The sequence below is a fragment of the Miscanthus floridulus genome, chromosome 2 (assembly GCF_019320115.1).
Source record: "Miscanthus floridulus cultivar M001 chromosome 2, ASM1932011v1, whole genome shotgun sequence".
Lineage (NCBI taxonomy): Eukaryota > Viridiplantae > Streptophyta > Magnoliopsida > Poales > Poaceae > Miscanthus > Miscanthus floridulus.
In genome coordinates, this window is record NC_089581.1 from 164,174,177 (window position 1) to 164,201,688 (window position 27,512).

The following is a 27,512-nucleotide window of genomic DNA, read 5'->3' on the forward strand; positions in this document are numbered from 1 at the left end:
ATGTTGCAAAGCTCACACATGTGATGATGAAGGAGCTTATTGCACATGAGACATGACATTGAGTCATGTGATCAAGGTGGAGAAGATCAAGACAAGACTTGGCTTGATGGACCAGTTGCAAGCGTGAAGGGCTAGTCGAAGGCTTTGGAGTGATGGACCGCGTGGCGGTGAAGCTTGAGCAAGACTTGGCGCCGATGGACGATGGCAACGGTGAAGAGCAAGTAGAGTCAAGATCGATGAACCAATATGATCATGTGATGATATGAAGTGGATCATATCATTGTTGATCGTGTTGGTGCATGTGTTGCATCAACATTGGAGGAGATGGAATGGAATGCGCAAGGCAAAGGTATAACCTAGGGCATTTCATTTCACCAGTCATAGGTGTGTAGAGAAGTTTATGACTGGGTTTAGGATAGATGGCCGTACTATCAAGAGGGGCAAACTTGTTTGCATTTCGATCATCTAGTGCCACTCGAGTGATCTAACTTTGCATTGACGCTAGGATCGAGTGGCGTGGCAAGTTGAGTGGCTAACATCCTTTGGGAAATGATTGTGAAAATGCTAACACACATACATATGGTGGTGTACACTTGGTGGTATTGGCACATTTACAAATGGAATGTCTATTTTCTATTGCGCCGAATGCAAATTCTTGTGGTTAGCACACTTGAGCAAGGGTGAAGAGAATGGAGAAGATGCTGGCGTCGGTCAACTGACCGGACGCTGGATCTGAATGCACCGGACGCTGGCAGGCTGCGTTCGGTCGCGCTGACATACGGTGACGCAGTAGCTGGAGAGTGACCGGACGCTGGCTGCGTCCGATCGCGTTCGACCGGACGCGTCCGGTCATGCTCGGGAGCTTACTGGAAACGACCGGACGCTGGGGGTTCAGCGTCCGGTCAGTTGAAGCTGGAGCGTCCGGTCAAGTCAAGTGACCATTGGAACCGGGACACGTGGTCGTCTGTGGGCGACCGGACGCTGAGGTCCAGCGTCCGGTCAACACGACCGGAGCGTCCGGTCGGCCCGACCGTTGCCCAGTGAAGGGGTAACGGCTAGTTTAGCCCTTGGGGCTATAAATAGAAGTGGCCCTCGGCCATGGCTGGTGCAGAGCACCTCAAGGGACTTAGTGTCCATGCTTGTGAGTGCTTGGGAGCCCTCCATCACACACATACTTGATAGTGATCATTCGATTGTGTGAGTGAGCGATTCTAGTGCGATTGCATCGTGAGGTTGCATCGAGTGGCACTAGGTGATCGAGTTGCAAGCCGGTGGTGCTTGTTACTCTTGGAGGTTGCCACCTCCTAGAAGGCTTGGTGGTGGTCTCCGTCGAAGCACGCAAGAAGCTTGTGCGGCGCTCCGGAGAAGTGCTTGTGAGGGGCATTGTGCTCGCCACGTGGGAGCCGCGAAGAGCAACTCTAGTAAAGCGTGTCATTGAGCTACCCTCACTATCGGGGTGGGTTCTTGCGGCGCCCGACGTGCGGGCTTAGCGGGTGATGCTAATTAGCCGCCGAACCACCAAGTGAGCGGTCGACACAACGGGGACTAGCGTGTTGGCAAACACGTGAACCTCGGGAGAAAAATCATCATGTCAACCTTGTTCTTCCCGTTGGTTTGCATCCCCATTACACAAGCTTGCAATTACTTTTATACATATTAAGCTTGTGTAGTTGCTCTTGTAATTAGATAGCTTGTGTAGCTTGCTAATTACCTTCTTGCTTGTGTTGCATAGAAGTAGCTCCTTTGCGTGGCTAATTTGGTTTTAGTAACCTTGTTAGTCACATTGCTTAGTTTGTGTAACTAAGTATTTACGCTCTCTAATTAGGCATTGGTTGCCTTGTTATTGAGCATTGCTAGTGAGCTTAGTTAGCTTTGTGCTTTTGCTTACTAGCATGTGTAGGAGCTCCCTTGTCACTTAAAGTACTAGTGGCATAGGTTTGTGTAACCTTGCTCCTAGAATTGTTTAGGAGAGCTCTAGCTAGCCCGGCACCTTTATTGCTTAATTGTTATCTTTGCAAGGTGCTAGTGAACATATATAGTGGGGTGTAGTCTTGGCTAGACCGTTAGTTTAAATTCCGCATTTGTATCGGTTAGCCGACGCGATTAAGTTTTAGAAAAGACTATTCACCCCCCCTCTAGTCGCCATCTCGACCCTTCACCCGCCCTTCCAATTTATTTGGCTCGAGCCCTCACCGCCCAATTCCTCACTTCTGCAAGTAGCTTAGGTGGTTATCTAGCAACCCAACCCGCACCTGGCCTCAGGCGTGTACTGTGGTCAGCCAATTTGGTGTTGGGCTCGCCGCCGGTCATGTGTGCCGCCAAGTTGGTAAGTTGGGAGGTACGGCTCGTGTGATCGATAGCAATTCGATTGCTTATGCCCTTGGACTTTCCGTGACCCCCTCTTTCCGATGCTCGCATTGTCTTGACCAGGCCGGCCGTCGATGATGAGGTGATGTGCGGGTGCCCGGCTTGGAGCGCCGCCACGCGGTGCGGGCGCACATGGCTGGAGTTCTTTGGCCTCCCTCCACTTCAACCATCACCATAGCATGCACCGTGGTAAGCTGTTGTTGCTTCTCTGCTATCTCTACTCGCCCATGAGTGCGTAGGTTCACCGGAATGGCCTAGCCAACGCCGTGAATCGTCGCCCGCCGCTTCTGCTCACGTGAGTGCGCATCGTAGCTTCCTATGGGCACCCAGCGTCACCGTTCGAGTCAGAGGTGGTGGTCGACCTCTTAGCAGAGTCAGTGTGGGCCCCAGATGGCCGGCGTGGTCACGCAGCACCACCCAGAGCCGTGCCGTCGTGCGCAGGGGTCCCTAGGACCACCCCATTGTAAAGACGAATACTACGAGGGCCTGGTCATGAAACTATTGTCGGTAGGAATAGTGCGGATAGTGTTGGTATAAATATCGCAAAGCTCAGGGTCATTTTTGAAAAGAAGCCAGCGCGCGTGGGCTCCCTGCTTGTTGGGTCAGCTTGCTGCGCGCGCAGTCGCTCCTGCGTGGGCCGCTGTGGCTGCCGGGCCGAATTTGTTGCCGCCGGCCCTTTACGATTTCTAAAGCATTTTTCAGTTTAGTTTCCAAGTCTAATTGTAAAATCGATATAAAATGGTATAGGAGTCCAAAAATTATGAAACTAGTTTTGTTAGTCCCCTAAAATCATGCTCTACTTGTTAGTATATTTTGTTCACAAAGTTTGGAAATATTTTTGGGAGCTATATAATTATTTTAAAATGCTTAATATTGTTAAAAGGTGAACTTGTAGGAATTTCTAGGATAAATCAGTAATAGTGTTGACTCTAAAAATTTGATAGTAAACTACTAATATTATTATCTACTCACTGTAATTTTTGTAGCTCAATAATAATTAGTTTGCTAGGTAGATAATGATGCTCTATTTCGAATAACGATTAAATCGATAGAATGAAATAACGAAATCACTTCGAATTATATAACTAAAACAATTATTGGAAAATAACGTCTTATTCGGTGACATGGATACGTAGACCAGCGTTAGAGTTACCTTGTTAGCTTGTGAGGCGTGATCGGATTTCGAAGCGTTTTGGCTGTCGTCGATTATTTACATCTTTGCATTGCATCGCATGCATATCATGTAGGTACGATGATGGATCAACGGATCGATCGAAGGATGATTGGGAATCCGAAGATGGTGTAATTGTATTCTCTTCAAGAGGTGATGCAATGGGCTTCCTATCCAGATGATCTGAAGATGCAGATACTAACTTTTAATATATCTTACCCAGGCAAGCCCCGGTGCATAACCCCTACTTTTCTACAGTTTAAATTATATTTGTGCATTAAGTTTTAAGGAGTTGAATAAAATCCACTTGCACACACACACACACACACACACACACACACACACACATATATATATATATATATATATATATATATATATATATATATATATATATATATATATCCTATGAGTCTTACTAGTATGATAGGATCGTGTAGATTGCTATGCTGCAGGACTCCGGTAGAAGTCGAGTGATTGCCTGTCACTCGCAAGATATAGGAAATATGTTACTATATGATTATCACTTGGAATATATAAAATGGTGGAAAGGAAAATGGTGACCGGGCAGGGATATGGTTTGGGTATTGGTGGGTGTAAGAAGTTGTGTCGCTATGGAGGCGGGTCATAGCTTGGTTACATCGTTTTTCCCTGTCTGGTCGGTTAAGGACCGATCATTGCATATGACTCTAGGCAGGTCACAGACTTATTATCCTAAGCACATACTTGTGTATGGGCGCTTGGAAGACTTGTTGCTCTCTTATCGTGGATCCAGCCCTTTCTGGACCGACTGTCAGGGTTTTGTTTTAGTGGAGGAGGTCCTTGCACTGCACTGAGTCCAGGACTCAGGGACGGGACTTGGAGTCCCAGTTTGGACAGGGATCTAGACACCCAAGATAGGAGAGTAATGGGTTGGTCTTGCTTGTGCCTGGGGTACAAGCAGGGCGTGTGTTTTTGGGGTACCCAGCTGTGGGCATTGATTCGTGAATCGCCGGGCTATCCGGTACGGCTTGTCTACGATTTAGCATCGTAGTAAGAGCTGGAAGATGAAAGATGGAAGATGAACAAAGGAAATCTGATTGCTTACCACCTGCTTGAAAGTAGCGCATGTGCTTATATAGAATGGTTAGTTAATGAACCAATGCGACTATTAATAAAAATCGAACATAAGGACGCATGCTTAGTAATGCTTCCTGCAAATGCAATAAACCTACCAGCCAGATAGCCTTTCATATCCTTAGAGTCGTTTCTTTTTTCCTGTCGGGTAAGTCTTGCTGAGTACAATTGAGTACTCAGGGTTTTATTTTCCCTATTGTAGGTAACAGGTGGACGCTTGAGCTGACCTTTGTGTGTGGAGTCCTCCTAATGGGCTCAGAGAAGATTTCCTTTACGCTGTGATCGTAGTTGTTATTTATGACTCTCACCAAATACTTTTATAAATGAAAGTTTTATAATCTGTTGCCGTAGGCTATGTATCAATACTTCATCATGTCATTAATAGACGTTTATTTCCGCTGTAACTCTGTTCACATATTTCTATTCCGCTGTTCAATTAAATTATTTATAACTCTGATAATATGATTTCATTCCGCTATTATATTAATAAATGTTATACTCTAATATTGTATTAAAGTGACGTAAGAAATGGTTAAGAATGATGTAAGCTTTATTCTCTCATTTATGATTCTGATGGCAAAAATGTGGATTTTCGGGTTCTCCCCTGGGGTGTGCCCGACGGAACCGAATAATTTAGTGTTCTCCCTTGAGTGCTTAGTGTCTAATGGAAGGCAAGCACTCCTGTGAGGCATTAGATTAGGCGGTTCCGCCACAATCATGAATGATAAGAAAACCCTATAGCAATTCTTAGGAATAGTCAATTATGCTAGAAATTATATTGAAAATTTAGCCAAGCTAGCTGGTCCATTGTATGCAAAATTAAAAAAAATGAGCAAAAACATTTTAATTCTAAAGATATAAAAAGTAAGAACTATTAAAGAAAAGGTCAAAGACTTAAAACCCCTAGAGTTACCGTTAGATGATAATTATTTCATTATAGAGACAGATGCATTTAAGTTAGGATGGGGTGCAATATTAAAGCAAAAACCACACAAGTACTCACCAAAGTTAGAAGAAAAAATATATAGGTATGCTTAAGAAAAATATAAGCTAAAAGCAACAAATAATACGGATAGAGAAATTTTAGTTGTCATAAATGCAATAAATGCTTTTAGATTATATCTAGGATTTAAAAAGTTCACGGTCAGGACAGACTGTGAAGCTATATGCAGATACTACAATAAAGTCAATAGTAAGAAAAGTCCTATTGGGGGTGAATGTTTCAGCTTTGGAATTGATAATAAGCTAAGAATTTTCCCACCAAATACTTATAAATTCAAGCCTTGAGACCATATTGTTCTAGATGATATACAAGAATGCATTCTAGATAATTTCTGGTTTCAATATAACAATAAAAGAGAAGATAAAGGTTATATGCTAGCAATATTAAATAGTTTGGCTAAATATTTTCATATAATTAATGGGAAAATACAACCAAAAGAACCATCAGGCAATATAGAGAAAAAACCCATATATGTTATATATAGGGGGAAAACACCAGGAATTTATATATCATTTGAAGGAGTTATAGCCCAGCAGATAGAAAAAGAAAAAGATAGAGGAGTGTCTTGGAAAAAATATTTAGATATTGATCAAGCTCTTTCATATGCAAGAACTATTCTGGGTGTAAACTATTTCTTAGAGCCAGCAGCCAAAGACTATATTTAGAAATATAGGAAGGCCAATGAAATAAAACTAATATTGGCAGGGCCAAATATAAGAGAAGAAGGACCGTCTAGACCGCATACATATAAAGAGGCGGTAAAAAAATATAGATCCATTGAATGAAGAATATGTTAATACTAAGATGAAAGAAAAATTATAGTCAATGACTCTTCAATGGAAGAAAGATATAAAGGAAGAAATCTTACAAGAGATAAAAGGTGAAATAGATGAAAAATTTGAAAATATAAAGACTATGAAGAAAATATTAAGAAAGATTATGAGTCAAAAATGAATATACATATATCAGACTATGAGGAAAACGATGATGAGATGTTGGATATCCGTGGTCATGCACAAAGGCCAGAATATTAGATTTCAATATGATGAAAATTAAAATACAGATGTTCCATACAAGAAATATATAACTTATGTTGATAAGGTGTTATCAATAATTTGGTCGAGGGAAGAGATAATAATACAATACATACTACATGCCATGATCCTTGATTTGATATTGCAAGAGATAATAATACAATACATACTACATGCCATGATCCTTGATTTGATGTTTGCAACATCAATCAGTCGGGCGTGGAAGACCATACAAAAGAATATCCATATCCAGAAGGATAAGACTGTGCGCATCGAAGGACAGCGCAAAAGGAATATACAGTCACTCTACTGTAGCCAGGACAATTATTCTCCGTCCAGCTATCCAGGCAATAGCAGAAAAGGGATAATTGAAGACTTAGCCTCAAAGGCTCCTTTAGACGATAAGGCTCACTCCTTCAGATGATAAGCATGAAGGACGTTCCCTTCGTACTATAAAGCGAGACGTCGGGCGCATTCATTCAGCATCGGGAGAAAGCATTGGATCGAAGAACCAGAGACCGAACACCACCACTCTCATCCACTCCACTCCACTACTCCACCAACTCTCCACCCACACATATACACATGAAGACATGACATCAGGAGTCCTCTGAGGATCATCCACCATTAGTAGTAATCATCCACTATCACTGTATCACTCCACCTTTGTAAATTAGAGAATAAAGGTCCATGTGATCTTCCTACGCTTGTAAGGTAATACCTAAAGTTTGTGCTAAGTGCTTGGGGTTTTCTGAAAGGGAAAGCCGTATGTAAGCTTGCTCTGTGGAAATGAATTAAGCTTTCCCGTTTTAATCCCTGCCTTTCTTTAAGCTCATTCATATGGGGCGATGTTTCTATGCTAGGGACCCTAGAGGAGAAGCTTCTGCGTGTGTTGTTCTCGTGCTAGCCCTGGTAGCGGCGTTTGTAGAGAACCATGTGTGCGTAGAGAAGTGTTTCCTTCGGGTGGAACTGCCTGGGGAGACGATAGAGCCTGAGTCCTGTATGTGCATGGCTGGGGATAGCGAGGGAGTAGACCGAGCTAGCCTGGTTCCGAAGCGAGCTAGTGATGCATATGGTGAGTACCGAGTAGGACTGTCACAAGCATAGTCGCACGACCGGCTGAAACATTGGTCTCGCTAGCCTGCAAAAGATCCTAAGAAATATTAATTTGCATATTCACTAATCGCACGCATAAGTAATCACTCACGCATCCACCATCCAATATAAGTGCTCCAAATAGTGCCTAAATAGTTGTAAAAGAATTTGGGTGCCTAAGCCACTCTCTGGTAAGTGCTCGTGTACTGTTCATATTTCCAATCTGAATAGTAGCGAGTATTTTAAATAGTAGCCACGAATTTGAATAGTGACCGCAGAATTTGAATAATGCTATGAATAGTAACTCATGAAATTTAGATTTGAATTTTGAATTCGAGTTTGTTGCAGCAGTTTAGCGTAACCTGTCCAGCAGTGGTATATGTGTGTGTGTGTGAGCGCGCAGGAGTGGTCCTTGAGTTGGGAGCATACAGGTGTGCTTGCAAGGCAACAGGATGAGCAGCAGCGTATGGATGGATGAACAGCTTGCTTGGTACAGATCGACACTCGATCGAGCCAAGACAACGTGAAACTTATGGCGCTGATTCTGGCTTTCTTCGAACGGTGGATGCCGGTAGACTTTTGGCCATGGGAGCTCGACAAAAACGGGGAACGGGGAGCTGGAAGGCGTACCCATAGATATGTAGAGAAAAAGGAAGCTAAGCGATGATGTTACAGGGCATGAGAGACATATAGATGCGATATAAAACGGAACACCTGAAGGATAGGGAAGGTGGTAATATTCTCACCTTAGTGATTGATGAACGCCGAGCGATAAATCGGGCGACGATAAGTGACCGTGGTGGTGCGGCGGCTTGCATGGGGCTACAGAAGCCTCTTGTCGGTCTCGCTGAGCAGCAAGGGCGAGACGGTGGTGGTTCTGGGCGAGCTTGAGGACAACAAGAAAACAGCCAACGAGCAACTGAGAAGATGGCCGGAAAACGAATAAACACAGTGCACACCAATGGAGTTCACCAGAATTCTCGTCAGAAAATAGAGAAAAACAAGGGGGCGGGTCATATAATGGATTGATACAATCAAGGATGCTAAGATGTAGAGAACGAAGAGAGATACCTTATGATGGCGGTGGCTCGCCGGAAGAGTCGTCGAAGTTGGCCGGCGGTGACATGATAGGAGAGAAAATTCTAATTTACTACACAAGAGATTCCCCAAACTATAGGATCTCCTTACGGTAGTTTTGGTGTGCTTTGCCTAAGTGGTTGGCGTGTGCGTATATATGTATATATATATATATAGGGAGGAGAACCCTCCACGTCTACATCAACTAGCGATATGATACTAATTGATGTTGCACCTTCTGCCTCCACTAATTAGCCTAAATAAACATTAAATTAAAGCCCATTAGTAAATAAAGACATGGGCCTTTAGAATTTATTAGGATTATTGCACATGGACTTTGAGCGTTGAAAAATAAAGAGAGATTTTATTGTTTTCGAAATTAATTAATTTCATGGATAAAATAATTCCAAAAAAGTCCAAAATTTTTATTTAAGCCACGAAAAAAACTTTGAAAGCTCTGAAAATTCAGGGAAAATTTTCAGAGACATTATGGAACATGAGGAACAAAAATAAAGTATTTGGAGCTCATGATAAGTTAATTTTGGAGGATCTAAAAAATAAATTATGCTCACAGACAAGTCGAAACAAGTTCCAGAAAAAGCCAGAAAATTCCTGAAAAGTTTGTAGAGATTGATTGACGGACGAGGAACTGAAAGAGGCGATTTGAGTTACAAAGAAAAGATTTTAGTAAGCTCTCAACGAAAACTTAGCTGAGAAACAAGGAATTTTGATCATAGAAAAAGATAAAGGCGTGCCGAAGAAGGAAGATCGACCTACTAAACGCATTTTGAAAGACTTTGCTCACTCTCAACACACAAAGAGGCAATAAGCAAATATTACATCAAGCAATAGCCTGTCAAATTAGTTCACAAAAATTTAAAGATTCACATTTTTTCTACAACTAATTGACGCTATCTTAAATTAAACTTAGAAAATTTTATCTAAATATTAAAACATTTATTTTAATTAGTGTTTGCTATGCACAATTCAAAATTACAAATTTCAGGGTGTAACACCCGTGAAGTCTCAAACCATTTTGGCACCGTCACCGTCGCCAAATCGTTGGGAAATACGGGCAGCGCTCCGTGTCCACACCGTACCCCGTGCCCTCGTCCTCCACCGAGCAAAAGCGACGAGGCTACCTCGGCGTAGTAGGGGGCTAGCAAAAGTGACGAGGCTACCTCGGCGTAGTAGGGGGACCGAGCCCCAATCGCGGCATCTCGTGGAGTCTTTACCATCGCCCATCCCATCAGGTCGTTTGACTGGAACTGCCCGTGCAAGGACGGGAGGAATTGATGGGACGCGGATGGCGGCCGACGGCCAATACACATACTCCCTCCATAACAATTTATCTGTCGTTTTCGGTGTTCATACCACGACTTTAACTCAATTTGTATAAAATATGTACAATATTTGTGTCTCCAAATAAATTTATTAAAAAATTAGATTCAAAGATCTTTCCAATGATGCTAATTATATATCATAAATAATAATATTTTTTAATATATATTTTGTTAAAGTTATTTCTCGGAAAACGAGAACGACATATATTCTGGGACGGAGGGAGTACACTGCACCGGGAGATGGTCGGTCGGCGGATGGCGGATCGGCTCAATGGCGCGACGCCATTTGTGCGACTAATGCTGCACCACACGGTCCATTCCTCGCCGGTGGCTAATTGGAACGTAGGAGCCAGGCTAATAATACAGCCGGTTTGTTGGCGGTAAAGTTTTTTGCAGTTTTTTCTTAATTCACTTATATAGTAGTTAACTCTTTATAGTTAATACATGGTCTACTTGTCTCTCTCACAGACTTTTTTAGTTCTTGTGCCTAAGCCGGTCGTAAGCTTATAGCCGGCTTCTTCTCTCTCTCCTCCCCTCTCTCATCCACCTCAGCATTTAGTCGGCTTACAACCTGCTATTATACTTGCTCTAAGGGTCTGTTTGGTTGGGCTTTTGGCTTTGGCTTTTGGTCCCAAAAGCCAAAAGCTCAACCAAAGGGGCTGTTTTTTGAGGATGTTTTTTTTCAGAAGCAGCTGTTTTTCCGTAGTACATTTTTGAAAGCTGGTTTGACTCTGTTTTTGGCTTTTGGCTTTCTGCTTTTCGAAATTGGTGAAATAAAAAGCTCTTCCATAATTGTTTCAAGAGAGATAAAGATAGAAGGTATATTTTATACTTGTTTAACCAAATAGCTTTCAGCTTTTCTATAGCTCATAGCCCGCAGCAGCTTTCTCACAGTTCACAACCCACAATAACTTTTTCCCACAGCCACAGCTCAATCAAACACACTCTAAGTCTGCCCATCCATGAAGAGACTGAAATTTCTACATGTATTTCTTCTCAGCATTTTTTTTCCTTTGGATATGGATGTCAACTAGTACTTCAAATCAAATTTAAGAGAAGGAAATTGACATGACGTAGCTGGGACCAAGGAGCAATCCAAAACAAATAGGTCACGTAGGGCCTCAAAAAAAATTTATAACTATCAAATTGGTTCCCAATGTTCCCGTGCGAGAATTTGAGCGTTGGCCAAGGGGCCCCAAGAATGGCATGCGAACGCAAGGGATGCGTATGCCTGCGTATAATTTAGAGCATTGCAGCAGCGGTGGTGATCGTGTGGTGCGTGCGACACGGGATATGGTCAGCTTTACCTTTCGCGCTGGAGCTCTCCGGTTAGTGCGAGAGGAGTGCTGACTAGGAGTGACAGTGCGTCGGCACACGTGGCCCAATGCTAACTGGAGGCCGAGCTTTGCACGTACTAGTGCCGGTTGGAGGAGCACAAAGTCAGCAGCAGCCATGAAAAAGCAAGCCCTAGCCTTTTTTCTCTGCATCCTCATCCTGTGAGAGGAGATGGTGATTGGAGCTGAGCCTCATGATGGCTGGAAGACAGAGCCTGGAACTAACAAATCACGCACCAGATCCTGATAGCGCAAAGGAAAGACTGGGGGGAATGAGTTTGGCACACGATTGGAGAAGAAAGATCCCGAAATAAAGATAGGATTGGGTTGAGCATGGAAATACAAATACTTGGGGGTCAACTTATTTGTTAGTGTTGAGTGTTGACCTACAAATCTGCTCTTTTTTTAGCGGGAAATCATGCACTTGCATGTTACACACAGGCTGATGCAGACTTGCCTGGAACCATCGTTATTCTTTCATTCAGTATAAATAAATAAGAAACTTCAACCACCCGTTTTTAACCGTGAAGATCTTTAAAAAAAAAGAGAGAAAGAAAAAAAAAATCAAGTCTACGCTCACAATGCAAACAGGAGATTGATATTACAGGTCACAGCACGCTTTCAGATTTCAAGTACACAGAATGATTCTTGAACCAAAAAAGTTTGAAATGCAACCACCACTAACCAGAAAAAGCAATCAGAGCCATTGAAATGCAACCAAAGTGCATCATGCACGTTTCTTGCATTGCGTGGACACACATCAATCAAATCATGAACGAGCAGGACCACAACTGATGGCAGAACTATACGAGGATAATATGCACGGGTTTGCGATCAGTTAACCTTAGCAAAAGAATTGATGCAGAGCACAGTGGGGCGTATACTGTCTACACCCATGTGGATCAGGTTGAAGCGTCCAGTCATGGACAGAGAGCTGGATAACATAGCGTGGGAATCTGATTCATCCCGGTGGCCTAGCAAGCCTTTTTATCCAATGATAGTGGCTACTGGGTGCGCGTGTGCGGCAGCTTTTGGTCCCTCTATCGGCTATCTTGTTGCCGCATCCACCTAATTCCATGGTTCCCACCATGTTTAGTACATCACGCCTTCCATGGTTCCCCTATCCCCTCTTCCTATCACTTCAGATATTCTCTTGTGGCCGTGAATTGACACCAACCACGACTTCGTATAGGAGCATCGATTAAGCGCGACTCAAGTCGGCAGCTTTGGCTGGAACTGGGGTGTTAATAGCATCTCCAAGAGTTTCCTAAATCCACTCCTAGTCTTTGATTTTTTTTTTGGCAAGATTACTAAAAAAAATGATCTCCAACAACCCCTTACCTCACCTTCCAGTCTTTCGGCACTTGGAAAAATCAACCCGACCACGTGGAAAAGCAGTGGAAGGTCGTAGATAGGAATAAAGAGAAGGACATAGTTCCCAATACAAATACAAAAGATAAAGAAAGTATAAAAGTGGTTCGTGTGATTTAAAAAATGATCTGAGATTCATGATGTAAAATTAACTTTTATGTTTTAGGAGCGACATTTTAGAAACTGTTGAAAAAAAAAACCAACAAATATGCTCCCAGCTTTTTTAGCCACTTGAAAAACTCTTTGATTTACCAACTGGTTTTTTTAGGAACTATGGAGATGCTCTTCTCAATAATTTCTTCTCAAAACCAGTTTTCCAACTCGCCAGATAATACTAGGAGGAATAAATAAGACTATCTCCAACAGTTTCCAATAATCTACTACTAAAATATAGAAGACAATTTTACATCAGAAATCATATACTATTTTAAATTATCCTAACCACTTTTATATACTCTCTTGTACATTTGAACAATTTTCTACTCTTTATTCTTTCCCACGCCTTTCACCTTAGATTAGAAGACAGATAGGCATGTCTTCCAACACGCATATATCCACGCGTTCGATATATTTTTCTAAGTGCCAAAACATTGGAAGGTAGGATTGTAAACTCTTAGCGATGGGTTTTTCTTTAATTCTTGCCAGAAAATTTAGATTATGAGGTTTCATTGGGAACTCTTAGAGATGCTCTTACAGAGTATTATTAATTTTGTTTTCGGATATGGCTTGGTAACCATACAAGACCATCCCTAATTACGTCTACAGGCTCTTGACCTACACCAAACAAATCCCTGATATACGCAGTGCTCCCGAATCCTATGGATGATCTTGTAGAAGAAAATGCAGACTAGCTGCATGCCCGCCGGTCACTGCTACAGCATGAGCCAACAAATGCAAATTGCCTAGCCACGGCAATAAAAATTCAACTAGAGCTTGTTCCAAACGCATGAATGCACATTCCATTCTACTCCCTCAATCCCAAAAAGAATATAAATCTCAATTTTTGATTAGTCAAACATTCTCAAGTTTGACTAGGTTTCTAAAAATAGTATCAACATTTGTCTCTCCAAATAGATTTATTATGAAAAAATATTCCACAATCTAATCATACATTAATACTTATCATGCATCATAAATATTAGTACTTTTGTATATAATTGGTCAAAATTAAAATCGTTTGACTCCTCAAACTCGAAAAGTGAGATTTACATTTACTTTGGGACGGAGGGAGTAAAAAGACTTTTGTGGGTGTGTGAAACTGTGAAAGGAAACTGCAAAAAGAAAACATGCAAAACAGAAGTAGGGGTATCGATTCTGACTTCTGAGTGATAAATATCATTTTGGATTGAATTAGAAGCAGGTCGAACCAGCAGAACTTCACCAGGACACAAGGTAATTCTTTTGTCAGTTATGATCTATTCAAGTTTTAGCATTACAATGTTTTAATCAGTAAATCTGATAAGGTAGCCAAACACCACTAGATCATAACCTTCCTATTATCTTTACTGTTGTTCAGTACCAGGAAAAGGAATTATATTGATGTGATCCGGCTTCAATATCACTTAGTCAAAGCCTCAAAGGTAAGCATGCATGTCATACATTCCCCTGAAATTAAATGTCAACATCTGCTCGATATTACCAGGTCGATTTGCAGTCTTGCAGAACAGCACTGGGCAGCTATAGATCTTATGGACTGCCTTGGTGTCCTTCTACATGGGAAGTTGATTTCACAAGCCTTAAATCTGAGTAGAGAAAACAGAATCAATTAGTTTGTTTGGCTTGGATTCACATTCTAATCTATAAAGTTTGATCGGAAACCCTTACTAGCCACCATGTCTCCTTGATCAAAAGTCAGTGGGCAGCCATTAAGCCAAACTTAGTCCACCCAAAACACAAGATCTCGTCCAGAAGATGGTACTCCATAGATTTTCTATCCAGCCATGATGGGATAAACGCCAGTTGTTCAAAATTAAAGAACAGGCTGGCTTAGATCTTGCCCTGATACTGGAAGTGTAATTTATAGTCACGCACCAGATCAGCAAGAGTGGTTCGGCATGGGCCCTCTGGAAAGATAAAGGAAAAAAAGAAACAAAAGGAAGAGTTATCTAAGAAGTTATCTGTGTGTTCAGAACTCAGAAGTAAAAATTTTCGAGCAGGTTAACAAGGGCTACGGACCACCCAGGTATGTGTGGAGCTGTTGAAAGTCACTTTCCTCACATATATCAATCAGGGAATATACACCAGGTCTCAGGGCCTCATCAGTTTCTCTGCCATGTCAGAAGAGCAAGTCTGCTGAAACAAAAGCATATAATGAACAGCTTGACTTGAGTCTAAAGAAGAACATACCGTGTTATCCCTTTCTGAAAAGGACCCTGTCCAGAAAACATGGAAATATAACCAGCAAGAAAGTGCATGGCATGTTTTCCTAGGGTTTCTCTCTGCTGGCGCATCTGCATTGCCCACACAATAGGAGAAAAGTATATTAGTTTTTGTAGGTACATGAAAAATAAATATGCATGCCTCAGTTGCATTGCCATTTCTTTGTTGTGTCATTAATTTTTACTTAGCCAAACTCTTGTCGCAGCAAATATCTCAGTAGTCAGTGCAAATAGCTTTGCTCCACGGTTCAGTTTTTAAAAAAAGCCTATTATTAGTATTATCTTCTGGGAAGATAGCTTAACAATGCCAAAATACTTCAGCAGAAACAGGATACAGCAGACCACAAGGAAACACACAGCCCAACCTTAAGGCCAGACACGTCACACTATCAAAGTAATATTTGTATCATTTCAAATGAAAAAAACATAACCATCACTAACCTCTTCATAGATCCTTCTGAAAAAGGAAGCACATTTTAGTGCCTCCTCCATATTCCAAGCAAAATATCCAGCCATGTTAACCATCTTTGAATCAGTGGACTCCAAACAACCGAGCAGTATGCTTACTGAATCCTCCAGGAGTGCCACACAATGCCCAATCTCGCTAGAGGGAAAGGTGGGGTTATGATATGAAGACCAAATGCAAAGAACACAAAATCACAAAGAACAAGAAGAGAGTTAAAATCTCTACCGTTGTTGGTGCCGAAGAGTAGTGCATAACAATTTGCAACATGCAGCATATATATCAACTGAAAATTGTCTATCAAGAATATATTCAACATGATCTGCATGGTGACCTACACTTTGGTTGCAGTACTTTGCTAGAAGATGCTTAAACCCTTTGAAGAGTGTCACAGGAACATGCAGGCATTGGGAAACATGGGATGCATCAATTTGAAAAGAATGCCTTCCCACAAATGAAGTGATAACCTCCACACACATTAGAACAGCAGCTCCAGCATCTGGATGGAACACACTACAATGAGGCGGCAGCTTCTGAGTGTAGAAAATATGTGGACTCTGAAGGTGTAGTACAATGTTGAATAAAGCGCCAACTAGGCCAGGGACAGTTCTCTTAAAAACACGTTTATTTCCTGAAATATGGGTTGAAGAATAGTCAAAATTCACCTTTTCTGAAACCAGGCTTTCCATATGGATACTCTTCGTAGCACAGATGTAATCATGTAAACCCCACAGACATAGAAGCAACAGACAATAAACGTTTGCTCCTTCACACACTACTCATCATCGTATAGAATTTTAGAAGTTTAGATCAAGGTTCCTAAACAGCATCAACTAGTTCATGTAATGATATGCTAAAATCTGCATAGGTCAGTTAGAAAAGCAGTGAATTGTGGAACGTCTGGTACTGATTATCGACAGGCACTAGCATTAGGCACTAGAATATCAAGCGAGTACCGAAATATAAATGGAAGTGTGGATCAAACATTTTTCCACAGCACTACGACATATTCATGTATATGAAAACTTGATGTTGGTTAGAGGACATACAATTTCGTCCATACAATCTGAATCCATTTTTAATGCCGTTGCTCAAACATAAAGTTTGACTGGCACAAATTTTAGGCTAACATGTATTTGCAAGGGGAGCACTCAGCTTGGCATAGGAACATATAGCATAGCTGTGAAGCAAGAATCAACTGCTAAGCATTACTGACCTGTAAGATACAATCTTAGTATTGTTGGGCAACGGCAACTAATCTAGTTCTCACATATGATGTTAGTATATACTTGGTACATTACTAAATCCTCCTAGGAAGCTGATTTGACATCAATCTCACTATCCACAAGCAATGGATTGAAACCACCTTTGGTAACAGAAACAAAAGTTCTATATCTATATCTATATCTATATCTATATCTATATCTATATCTATATCTATATCTATATCTATATCTATATCTATATCTATATCTATATCTATATCTATATCTATATCTATATCTATATCTATATCTATATCCATATCCATATCTATATATCTTATATTTTCAAACTCCACTACAAGTTCTATCTCAACATGCAAGCCATCCACATCAGTTCTCATTTACTATCCACATCATCTCCCACTAAAGCCACGTCAGCCCACTAACTTTCAACCTATCAATGCAAGCCATCCACATCACGGCCACTAAGTGCAATTACTATTTTCAGTATATAAAAAATATACAAGGCATTCATATATTGTTATTTGTTTTGCCATTCCATCATCTTATAATTCGATCTAATTATTTTCGTTTTTTTTATTGAATTCTTTCATTGTCACGCCCAATTTTGATAAGAATTGATGCAAGAACATGTAGGTAACTAATACATGCAACGATTTTATTTTTAAGAAGTCTCGCAACAGCGCGCGGAGTATGCTTCTAGTATAACTAATAGAAAAATCTGGCCACTAACCTGGTACAAAATCAAGAATTAGATAGAGGCAGTCGATCCCAGCAGCAACATCAGAAGAAACTGACCCACCATCAGGATTTCCAGTGTAAACTTCGTATATTGAATGACTACACTGATTCACTCCAACCAATGCCCTTTCAATTACTTGTAGAGCTGCATTTAGATGTGTGTTTGATGCAATATTGAGAAATTTCCCAAGTACCAGTCGAAGCCTTGATTTCAATGAATTTAATCTATTCTGCATATCAATGAAATCTTTAGGAAAAGCATAACCAGATGCATTCTGTAATTGCAGTGTTTTCGTGCTTGAGCCAATCTCATGAGTAGGAAGAGTTGCATTCTTCCGTTGAAGTAAGATGCATTTTCCAATAGCCCTCAATAGGGCATTTACTATCTGAGTATACAATTCTATTGAGATTTTGAGCTCAGACGATGTAAATGCACTTCCTAAGACTTCAAGATATCTTAATACCCCATCAATCCATACAAGACAAGACATGTGTGGCCAGCTAGACATGTCTGCAACTTTCTGTAGAGTGATGAAAGCTGTCCCAAGCATGGTATCCAATGAAAGCTGTTCGACAGGGCTGCAAGTCTGCCTAGAAACATCACTTGGAAAGGATAGGTAACCGTTCAGCTTAACAATAGCAGCAGATATATTGTATACCTCTCTCAAAGTGAATGATATGAATGGGCATTCACCTTTCAACAGGTTTTCCAGAAGAACATTTTCCATATACTGTATCTTAGACAGATCGAGTCCACGACTTTCACACTTTGTCAATTCATCCATGACTGCTTCAATATTCAGAAAACCATTCACACAATCTAGCTCTTGTGGAAGACAAACAGAAACTAAACCTCTAGAGGCAGAATCCTTGTTATCCATAAACAAGACATGAACGCAAATATTTACAAAGGCCCCAAACTTAGCAATACAACTGCTAAATCTTGAGCAATACCGAAGTAACATTTTCTTGTCCTCTGAGCTTGCTATTGGATTATCGTTGAATGCACTTTCTAGTGCTGAATTAAGTCCCTGCAAGAATCCTCCTATGCAAGACATGGTGCATGACAATCTTTTCCAGCATACAACGTTACGGCAGTCTTCTAATTTGACAACACACTTGCCGTCCTTTATGGTAACAGGTATACCGGTTGCAGTCTTCTGTAACAGTTCGGCCATACTTTTGACACACTCCAAGGCTGATAATTCTACTATATCAAATGTCTGATCGTTATGGTCTGAAGTCTCTCTTTCAATAGGGCTACCATCCAGGGAAGATTCAATTTGTTTCTTTAAATCAAACAAGTAAACTGATGAATTCACACTAGCTAGTGTAGAAAATAATTCTGATGTCTTATCTAACAAGGAGAACATCAACCTATTCACCTCATCAGTACACTCGTCAAATATTTTATGTGACGAACCAACAATTTCCTGAACAGATCTCAAAAACCAAACCAGAAAATACGAGTTACCATTTTTCTCTGAAAAGGCCAAGTATTGTTTTGCCTCTGGGCACTCTTTCCCGAATTTTAAGATGAGATTTATCAGAGCCCTACGACAACATATAAACAACTGCAATAACTTCATGGGATTGCAGGATTCACAACGAAGGCTTAGTAATTTAAGTAGCAGCAATCTGCAAGGAGAGGAAACAATTAATGGGCAGCAAAAGATAAACCAAACGGTCAATATTTCAGATATTAAACGCGCACATTAACACCTATTTTCCATTATTCTTTGGCAAATAACATTTATCACATGAAAAGTTGAGCTTGATTTACTGACTACAGTGGATGAGTAGAAACTAGAGATCATCAATAAAATCAAACATCAAACTTAACGTTTATTGTTAACAAGGATTTTGGTATGTCATGAAAGCAGTCAACACACAAAAGAAAGAGGGAAAGGAGTGGCTATGACACAGAAGCCATGGAGATTGTGTGCCAACAAGAGCCCCATGCACAAGGGGATAAATAAATCCTCACTTTTGCCCTTCCCTTGATAGAAAAGCAAGTCAGAGCAGAGGAATGGTGCTTTGTTGATCCTAAGGCCATCAGAATGCTATTACCACCTTTCCACATCACCTATCAATTAAGGAATTCAAGAAATCTGTAGCAATTCATGTTCAGTTTTTCATAATAAGCACAGCAAAACCTCTTTCCATTGGAGCGAAAAGAGCGCCTTCATTTTTTTATATTCTCACTGCTAGGCATTAAGTCATCTTTCAATTTGACTTGAGCCCACCCTTTTTAACTAGCAATAGAGATGATGACAGCCAAGGTTACAAAAAGCGCTGGGCGCTCTCTGCAGTAACCCTCTGCCTAGAGCCTAGCATTTTCTAGGCGTTAGCATATACACACACATATGTTTTAAAAAATGGAAAATAGGAGATAAGGGGACCTCATTGAAGAGAAAGGCCCATCAAACAGCCCAAAGCCCAAGTCTGAACCCACCAACACCTTATCCCTAGGCCTCGTTTGTGCTCCACTGCCGCCGCTGGTTCCTCTCCTGTATCTCTCATTCCCGGTCTCCTCTAGCCACGCCCAGCCACCGCTCGCCCACGCCCGCGGCTGTCAACCGCACGCGCCCACCACCCGACGCCCCTTCCTCCCCCACCGCCGCCCAACGTCTACATCACCCCCACACGCCCCTGCCTTAGGTGGATCTGCGTGCCTTCCACCGCCACCGGGCTAGCGGCGCCTAGGGTACCGCCTACCCCCCTACGCTAGGCAGTACTCCACCACCCAGTTGGCAGGTAAAAGAATAAAACATACAATTTCTATCTAACCCTACCTCGGTTAGAGGGCATATTACGAGGCAATATGAGGCTTTGCCAAGTGCAGATAGGAAAATAAGCAGACCTACCTTTACTCGCGATACAGGGCGTACCAGAAGTGGGGTGTTCTATAGCAAAAAAGGTGTTGTAGCAGAACTCAGTGTAAACATCAAAGAAAGGAGAAAGGTGATGACCTAACCAGTAGTTCGAAAGCGCAAAAGTGGGAAGAACAAAGATAGAAAGGTTTTGCTGGTGAAGATTTGTATTCAAAACTTTTCCTGATCCGGCATAGATGGTTGGGTTAAGTGCACTTCTCAATTGAAGATTCTCGACTCGTTTCACTTTCTTTCTTTCAGTCTCGCTCTCGTTCTAAAGTCCAGAGGCGAGTGCAGAAGAGCGCCTTGTTCAACACTGATGGCAGCATTAACCACGTGTTTTTGTTGCCATCATCAATAAACATGGTGCTGAACAACACAAAAAGGAAACAACGAACCGGTTGTTCTAAAATATTTGCCCCTTTGACCAAATTAGACAATACATGTTTGTTGGTGTTTCGAGTTACCACCGACGAGTAAATTTGTATTATTTGCGATGATATACGTGATAGATTAGGGGTAGCACCAATTAAAGAAAAGCCTGTCCAACACCGGTTGAGATGGTTTGGACATGTCCAATGGAGACCTCCAGAAGCACCGGTGCGTAGTGGAATTCTAAGCCGGGATAGTAACGTGAAGAGAGGCAGAGGAAGACCGAAGTTGACTTGGGTAGAGGCAATAAAAGGAGACTTGAAAGGATGGAATATACCCAAAGACTTAGCCTTAGATAGGAGTGCTTGGAAAACAACTATTCACGTGCCTGAACCTTAATTGCTTCTATTGGGTTTCAACTCTAGCCTACCCCAACTTGTTTGGGACTTAAAGGCTTTGTTGTTGTTGTTGTTGCGCGTCTGGCTCGGATGGTGTACTTAGAGGACATGGGGTTTATACTGGTTCGGGCAGAAAGTCCCTACGTCCAGTTCGTTGCTGCTGCTCGTGTTACTAGCACTGCAAGTTTGTAGTTGGGGTACAAACGGGCTAGAGAGGAAAATGATCCCAAGTCTCTCATGGAAAGAGTGAACGGGTGCTGAGAGCTCGATCGCTGCTCGGTCGTGTGTTCGTGTCGTGTTCTTGTGTGTTTATCTCGTGTTCTGATCGGTTCGGGGTGATTCGATCGGTCCTCAATGGGTCGATCCCCTCCATGGGACGCCCTGCTTTCTCTTTTATAGGTCAAGGGAAAGCACGGGAAAGAGCGGAGGAAAAGAGAAGAATGAGAGGGAGAAGTCCTTCAGGATCGCCGGGTCCTTCTTCTCCTTCATGCGGGCCCCGTCGACCCTGTAGATGTCAACAGGGGCAGCTCCACGTCGCGGCCCTGTCCGTCACTGGCGCCACGCGTAGGCGTCGTCTGCCGGTCATGGCGTTCCATTCCGTCCCAGCGGACGTCGTGATGAACTGACGCGCCTGTCAGCGTTCGTACGATGGTTAGGCAAAACAGCACCGACACGCCCGACGCTGTTCTTGATGTGAACCCTCAGGTATGGCCCGTCACGGCCACGGGTTACATCGGGGCGTGCCGGTCTCTTCCTTGGGTGTCAGAATTTTGACCCAGGCCCATACGCCTGGACCTAGAGTGGTTGGCGGCGGTATGGGACCCCGTCGGACGAGGCGGAGCCCGCGGCCTCGGGGTCGGGCGAGGCGGAGCCCTCCCGCAGAGGTCGGGCGAGGCGGAGTCCGCGGCCTCGGGGTCGGGCGAGGCGGAGCCCGCCCCCAGAGGTCAGGCGAGGCGAGCCCGCGTACCTGGGGTCGGTTGGAGCTGTAGTCGCGCTATTGACTGCTCGGATGAATCGACGTTGATGGTCATTAGCTCCTCTTCGGGTACCCTAGTACCAGGTCCCCGACAATGTTAACTCCAATTTCCGTCATAAGACCAAAAGGGAGTCAAAGTTAAATATTTAGTTAATGAGCTGTGCATATAAAAGTAAACTAGGAGCTAAAAAGGTGTCTAGTATCTGTAAAAAAATCTTTCAGTTGAAAGAGCCTAGTATTTGAGAATGTATGGAGCATCTTTGTTTCTCGGGTGCATATACGTCATAAAAAAACTAACCCCGGCCGTGGAACCAGTATGTATTTGTTCACATTTTTTCTACCTATTAATACAACTTCATACAACTCTCCATCGTTTTCAAGAAAAAAAAAATAATGCATGGAGCATATTATTTTGTCGCCCCTACTGTGGTATTTTATAACTCACTCCGCTCACAAATACTTGAATCATTTGACTTTGCATGGTCTTCATGTGTGTCTTTGACCGTTAATTTCTTCTAGAATATATTCTTAAAATCCTTCATATATAAGAGATTTTGCAAGTATTTTGCGTACAAATCGACACATTTAACTTACACACCTCCAAACTAAATTATGTAATAGTTATTGATGTTTGTAGTTTTTAAGGTTTGACTGAATCTTTAGTAAACCACAAGTTTTTGTGACCCTGTAGAAGAAAGCATAGGAATCAAAGCTAGCACAAGTGAGCAAAGTCATAAACTTGATACATGCCTTTCAAGATGGAGAATATAGTTTATAAGCCGTATGAATGCCTTGGAATTTGCATGAAATCCGGGAACAGCACTAAAAAAATTAAGGAAATCCTCACAGATCCAGTGTTTCTCTATGCAGTGTGCATGTGTAGCAGCAGAACCTGTACCAATCAACTTCTCATTTTCCAGGTTACTTATTGTCTCCATCAAATCAGGTGAAGTGTCCAAAAGGGCATTACCATCATCAGAGTTGGTAACAAAAGATAACGATTTCTTTAAAGCATGACAAAAACTTGATGCCAAATTCTTCAAGAGTACCTAGAAATATTCATTTCAAATTTGATCAAGTCATTAGAAAAAGCATGTGAAACACCCCCAGCTATCAAATATAAAATAAACACCGATAATCAAATAGTAGATTCAATATTACCAACATACATAGCAATCTTTTCTTGGAATAGAAGGATTACAATGATAGATACCTTTTGGTCATAAATAAATGTATCACAAAGGACCCCCACAGAAATACTATGCAAAGTCATTTCTCTGTATGAAGATTGAGTGCCATTATTCTCCTCCTTATCCATGGAAGGTCTCTTTTGAGTAAAAGAAAACCTTATCAAATTAGAGAAGAAAATCTTTAAATCCTTCTTAGAGGCATGAGAGTTCCAAATGTCAATGTTTTCACACAGAAGATGCCAAGTGGCTATAGGAAAAGAACCTTCATCTAAGGAACATAGACTCAAATCCCAGGAACCACTAACTTCGTAAGACCCAAAAGGACCATTTTCTCCTGAAGATAATAGCTTCACATATTTCATCATAAAACTCATCAATGTAGCAGCCTCAAGGCTGCAAGATTCCTTTAATAGTTGAGTGCTTCCTATATCCTTATTATCTAGTTGCCAAGCATCATCTTCAAGCAAAAATTGAAGTGCCTTAATCTGCCTGTTAAGGTCATTGAGTCTCTGCAGAGCCATCACATGTAAGATGTAAACAAGTGGAGCAAAAGAAGCACAATTTCTTGAGAGAGACTCTGATAAACTCTCAATAACATCCAAAAGGGAGTTTGAATTTTCAACAATCAATGCAAAATAACCCTTCCCGAGAATATTGGCTGGATTGGTCCACTCCTTTCCTGAGCATACAATGAATGGATTCCCCACTAACTTTGTTGCATCTGTGGCTACATCTGGAGGCATGAGGCCAATAGATTGCTGATACAAACTTCTACATGATATATATAGGCGAAAGAATAGGCAAAATATCCAGGAAAAACTTGGGATCTTCTGCCGGTTGGCACGAAGTTTTTTAGATATAAATTTTCCAATAATTGAGGAAATGAATCCATTTAAATTTTTTGATTCGTTTCTGACCAAGTGACTGAAATTTGGTCGGATTGCATTGACCAACCTTTCAATAGATTTTCCTATCAGTGTACTATTTGAAGCAGTGACAGTTATTGAGTCAAGAACACTAGCATATATTTCAGATAAGTGCCTGCCAAGAAGTTCGGATTTCTGACAAAAAATAGAGTTCCTGGCAATGGACGGCTCTCCAAGTTTGTTTAAATCATCTTCCAAACTGCAATCTGTCATCCAGTTCAATGTTTCTGTGAGATCCAATGTAAGCTCCTCTATGCATCGACTAGACTGCCCTTGAGGCATCGACTTAATTGAAGTACGAATAGCACCCATCAATGTTTCAGAACTCAACAATGTTGTCAATGATTCCAAACATTCCTGGGGCGATAAAGAAGCCACAGAAAATGAGCCTTGTACTCCATCAGGGCCATCACCTCTGAATGCTCTCACAGCATCACACAGCCTGAAAATCGAGCGGGAAACCTACATTACGAACCAAAGAGAAAAAATAAACATCAGACCAGGGTATGGGAAAAGAAGAGCATGCAAGCAGAGTGTAGAAAGGCACACAAAGTCCACCCAAACATTGGGCTTGTTATTACGCTTGTATGATCTTCTTAGACTCTTATCTTCTTAATATAATGATACACAGCTCTCCTGTGTGTTGGAGGCAAAAAAAAAGGTCCACCCAAACAACGAATATTGCTCATTTGCAATCTTATTGAATAATCAAGTGAGAAACTATTGAAAGTAACAGCTGAAAAGTACATAACCAACCTGACGAAGCTCACTGAATGTGCAAATCACTTGGGCTGCGAGGCTTGAAATCTTTGAAGCTAGCAGGAAACAGGGTTTGATGTCCTTGGAAGATATATTAATTGCAGACAAAGCAAAAATCATTAACCACAATTTCATAAGGTCATCTCCCAGAACTTTGTACTCGATTTCTAGAAAACTGCCAACTGCAGAAACAATCTCTGCGAACATTAAAGGTACTATCTTCTTAATGCTTACATCTTCTAGATGCACAGCAGACATCCAGAATTTGTACATCTTTTCAGATATTGAGATCAAGACAGAGTAAATATCTTGCAAAAAGTTGAAGTAAGATCCTTCCAATGTGTCCTCTGTAGGAACATAGATCTTCTCTTCAATAAGTGTTATCAGCATCACATTAATGGATTTCAGCATGCAATGGACCTCTACTAGCCTTGTCACCCCTAACTTAGAAAAATCCTTTTGGGAATACGATTTACACTCTAACACCATGGGTTCCATAAACTTAATAAACACTTCAAAAAGTGATTCTCTATGTTGTTGTGGTTCTTCAGAACCCTCATTGCTTTTGTGCAGCCGACCCAATGTTGTTCCACTCAGTGCTACAGTTCTTTGATTTCTAGCTCTCCTGACAAACAATTGAAGCAAGTAACCAAACCCAGCCAGCAATACAGCCTTGTTTTCCGTTTTTATTCCTTTGAATCGCTGAAATAGGTGTCTATGGTAGCTTCCTTTGATATCCTTGGCAGAAAGAGATTTATTCAAACTGCTGAGACCGAAATATCCACTAAGATGTTGGGGATGAAACAGTCCATTTGACAAGACATCTTCAACAATTTTCAACATTGTTCCTGACTGCCTGTGCTTACTGGAATTTGCTTGTGAATTAAGTAAAACTAACAACTCCAACAATGGCCCTAGAACCTTATCAACAAAAGCAAGGAAAATATTCTTCGGATTTGCGCAAAATCTCAGGAAGCTTGAGAATTGCCCAAGGAGGCAATTTGCAAGTTTCTGAAGAACAGGGCAGAAATCGTCCTCATTAGCTGAAACCTTCTGGGCAAGATTGATATCCTCAATAGCACACGAGGCCCATAAATCTACACCTGCATTGAAGAACGCTCTTGTGTTGGAGGAGAAAAGCAATGACATACAGTCAAACACTTGTTCGAAGAGCTCAATAGATTCATTGTCAGCATGTGACCTGTTGCTATCAACTCTGCCCAAACCATGACTTGCAACACGACTAAGTGATTTAAGTAAGCTCAGAGATATTGAAATGGATGGCTTCTTTTCAACACAAACTCTCAAAATTTCCCAGCATCTACAATCCAATGCTGGATCAAAAGTCTGTAGCACCTTTTTACTATTCTCAGGAAAATTTAAGATAGACTGCACCCAGTTTCCGATAAATGACACCAGACGCAATAGCTGAATGCTGTGCACCTTATGGCCGTGGCTCGAGTCATTTGGCAGTGTGGTTAGAAATTCAACTGCTAGCTCAATCTTTCTGCACGAATAAACATGTTGTTATGAAGGTGAAGATTACAAATGAGAAGATTAGAAGAAGGTTGATATAGACAGGATTCAAACAATTTATTCCAGTATCAGTTAAGTAGCACTAAAATGTTTGCTTCTATATGAATCAGAGAGATTCCATAGGGTATTCCTGCACATAATATGTCGAATTTGCCCATCTTACTGCATCTGACATCCCAGAAAGTAATAAGAGAAAGTACTGTTCGACATAAATCAATGTGATTATCGTGCATAATCAACAAATATGAAGCCAACCTAAAAGCTGCCAACAACAAAATTGTATCTCATTAATCCTATTTGCACTGAACTAAGCAAATCATCTTGTGCATTATTTATGGCAGTAAACAAGTAATACGCAATCCTCCAACGCTGAGACGACTAAACCAGCAGACGATGGAAGCATAATCACCGGATAGACGAAATTCATAGTCACAGGGTCACACGAGCTAAAGTTCACCGAAACAGAAGCAGAAGTGTGACCTTTCGAGCGACAGCTCCTTGCTCTGGAGGGATAGGACGAGGTCGAGGTGTTCCCACGCGCCCTTGGCGCCGCCGTCGCAGTCGAAGCGAAGTCTAGCGAGCTTGAGCTCGCTCGGACCCTCCCCTTCGCAAGGCGGCGATTGGCTCCGCAGCCGCTTCCTCGCTGCGCCGGGCCTCGCGGTGGCGGCAGCCGTCTCCATGGCGATGGCGTAGCACAACAGCGTAAGGGGAAGCTAGGGTTCTGGGTTTTGGGACACGTGCTCGAAGACGCGCCGTGAAACCT

The 27,512-nt window shown here is 41.8% G+C and overlaps 1 protein-coding gene across 1 annotated transcript; it reads right to left on the reverse strand.

The window, feature by feature from the left end:
- Positions 1-14,230: 14,230 nt before the first annotated feature.
- On the reverse strand, positions 14,231-27,502 carry LOC136535556 (uncharacterized). The gene is made up of 11 exons (XM_066527847.1): positions 27,230-27,502; positions 25,211-26,720; positions 23,552-24,916; positions 23,089-23,387; positions 17,712-19,357; positions 15,981-16,383; positions 15,731-15,893; positions 15,258-15,361; positions 15,087-15,178; positions 14,736-14,974; positions 14,231-14,653 (listed from the first exon to the last, which is right to left on the reverse strand). Exons 1-10 carry the CDS (start codon positions 27,427-27,429, stop codon positions 14,898-14,900), a joined length of 5,859 nt encoding a protein of 1,952 aa, XP_066383944.1. The 5' UTR covers positions 27,430-27,502; the 3' UTR covers positions 14,231-14,653; positions 14,736-14,897.
- Between the last annotated feature and the right edge of the window lie 10 nt (positions 27,503-27,512).

Bases quoted from the DNA above. Each gene is read 5' to 3' on its own strand.
- LOC136535556 (XM_066527847.1), bottom strand. From the start codon at position 27,429: ATGGAGACGGCTGCCGCCACCGCGAGGCCCGGCGCAGCGAGGAAGCGG. The intron at 15,362-15,730 runs GTTAGTGATGGT...TGGGCAATGCAG, and splicing joins TCAGAAGGATCTATGAAGAG to ATGCGCCAGCAGAGAGAAAC. The intron at 14,975-15,086 runs GTCCGTAGCCCT...TTATCTTTCCAG, and splicing joins GCTCCACACATACCTGGGTG to AGGGCCCATGCCGAACCACT.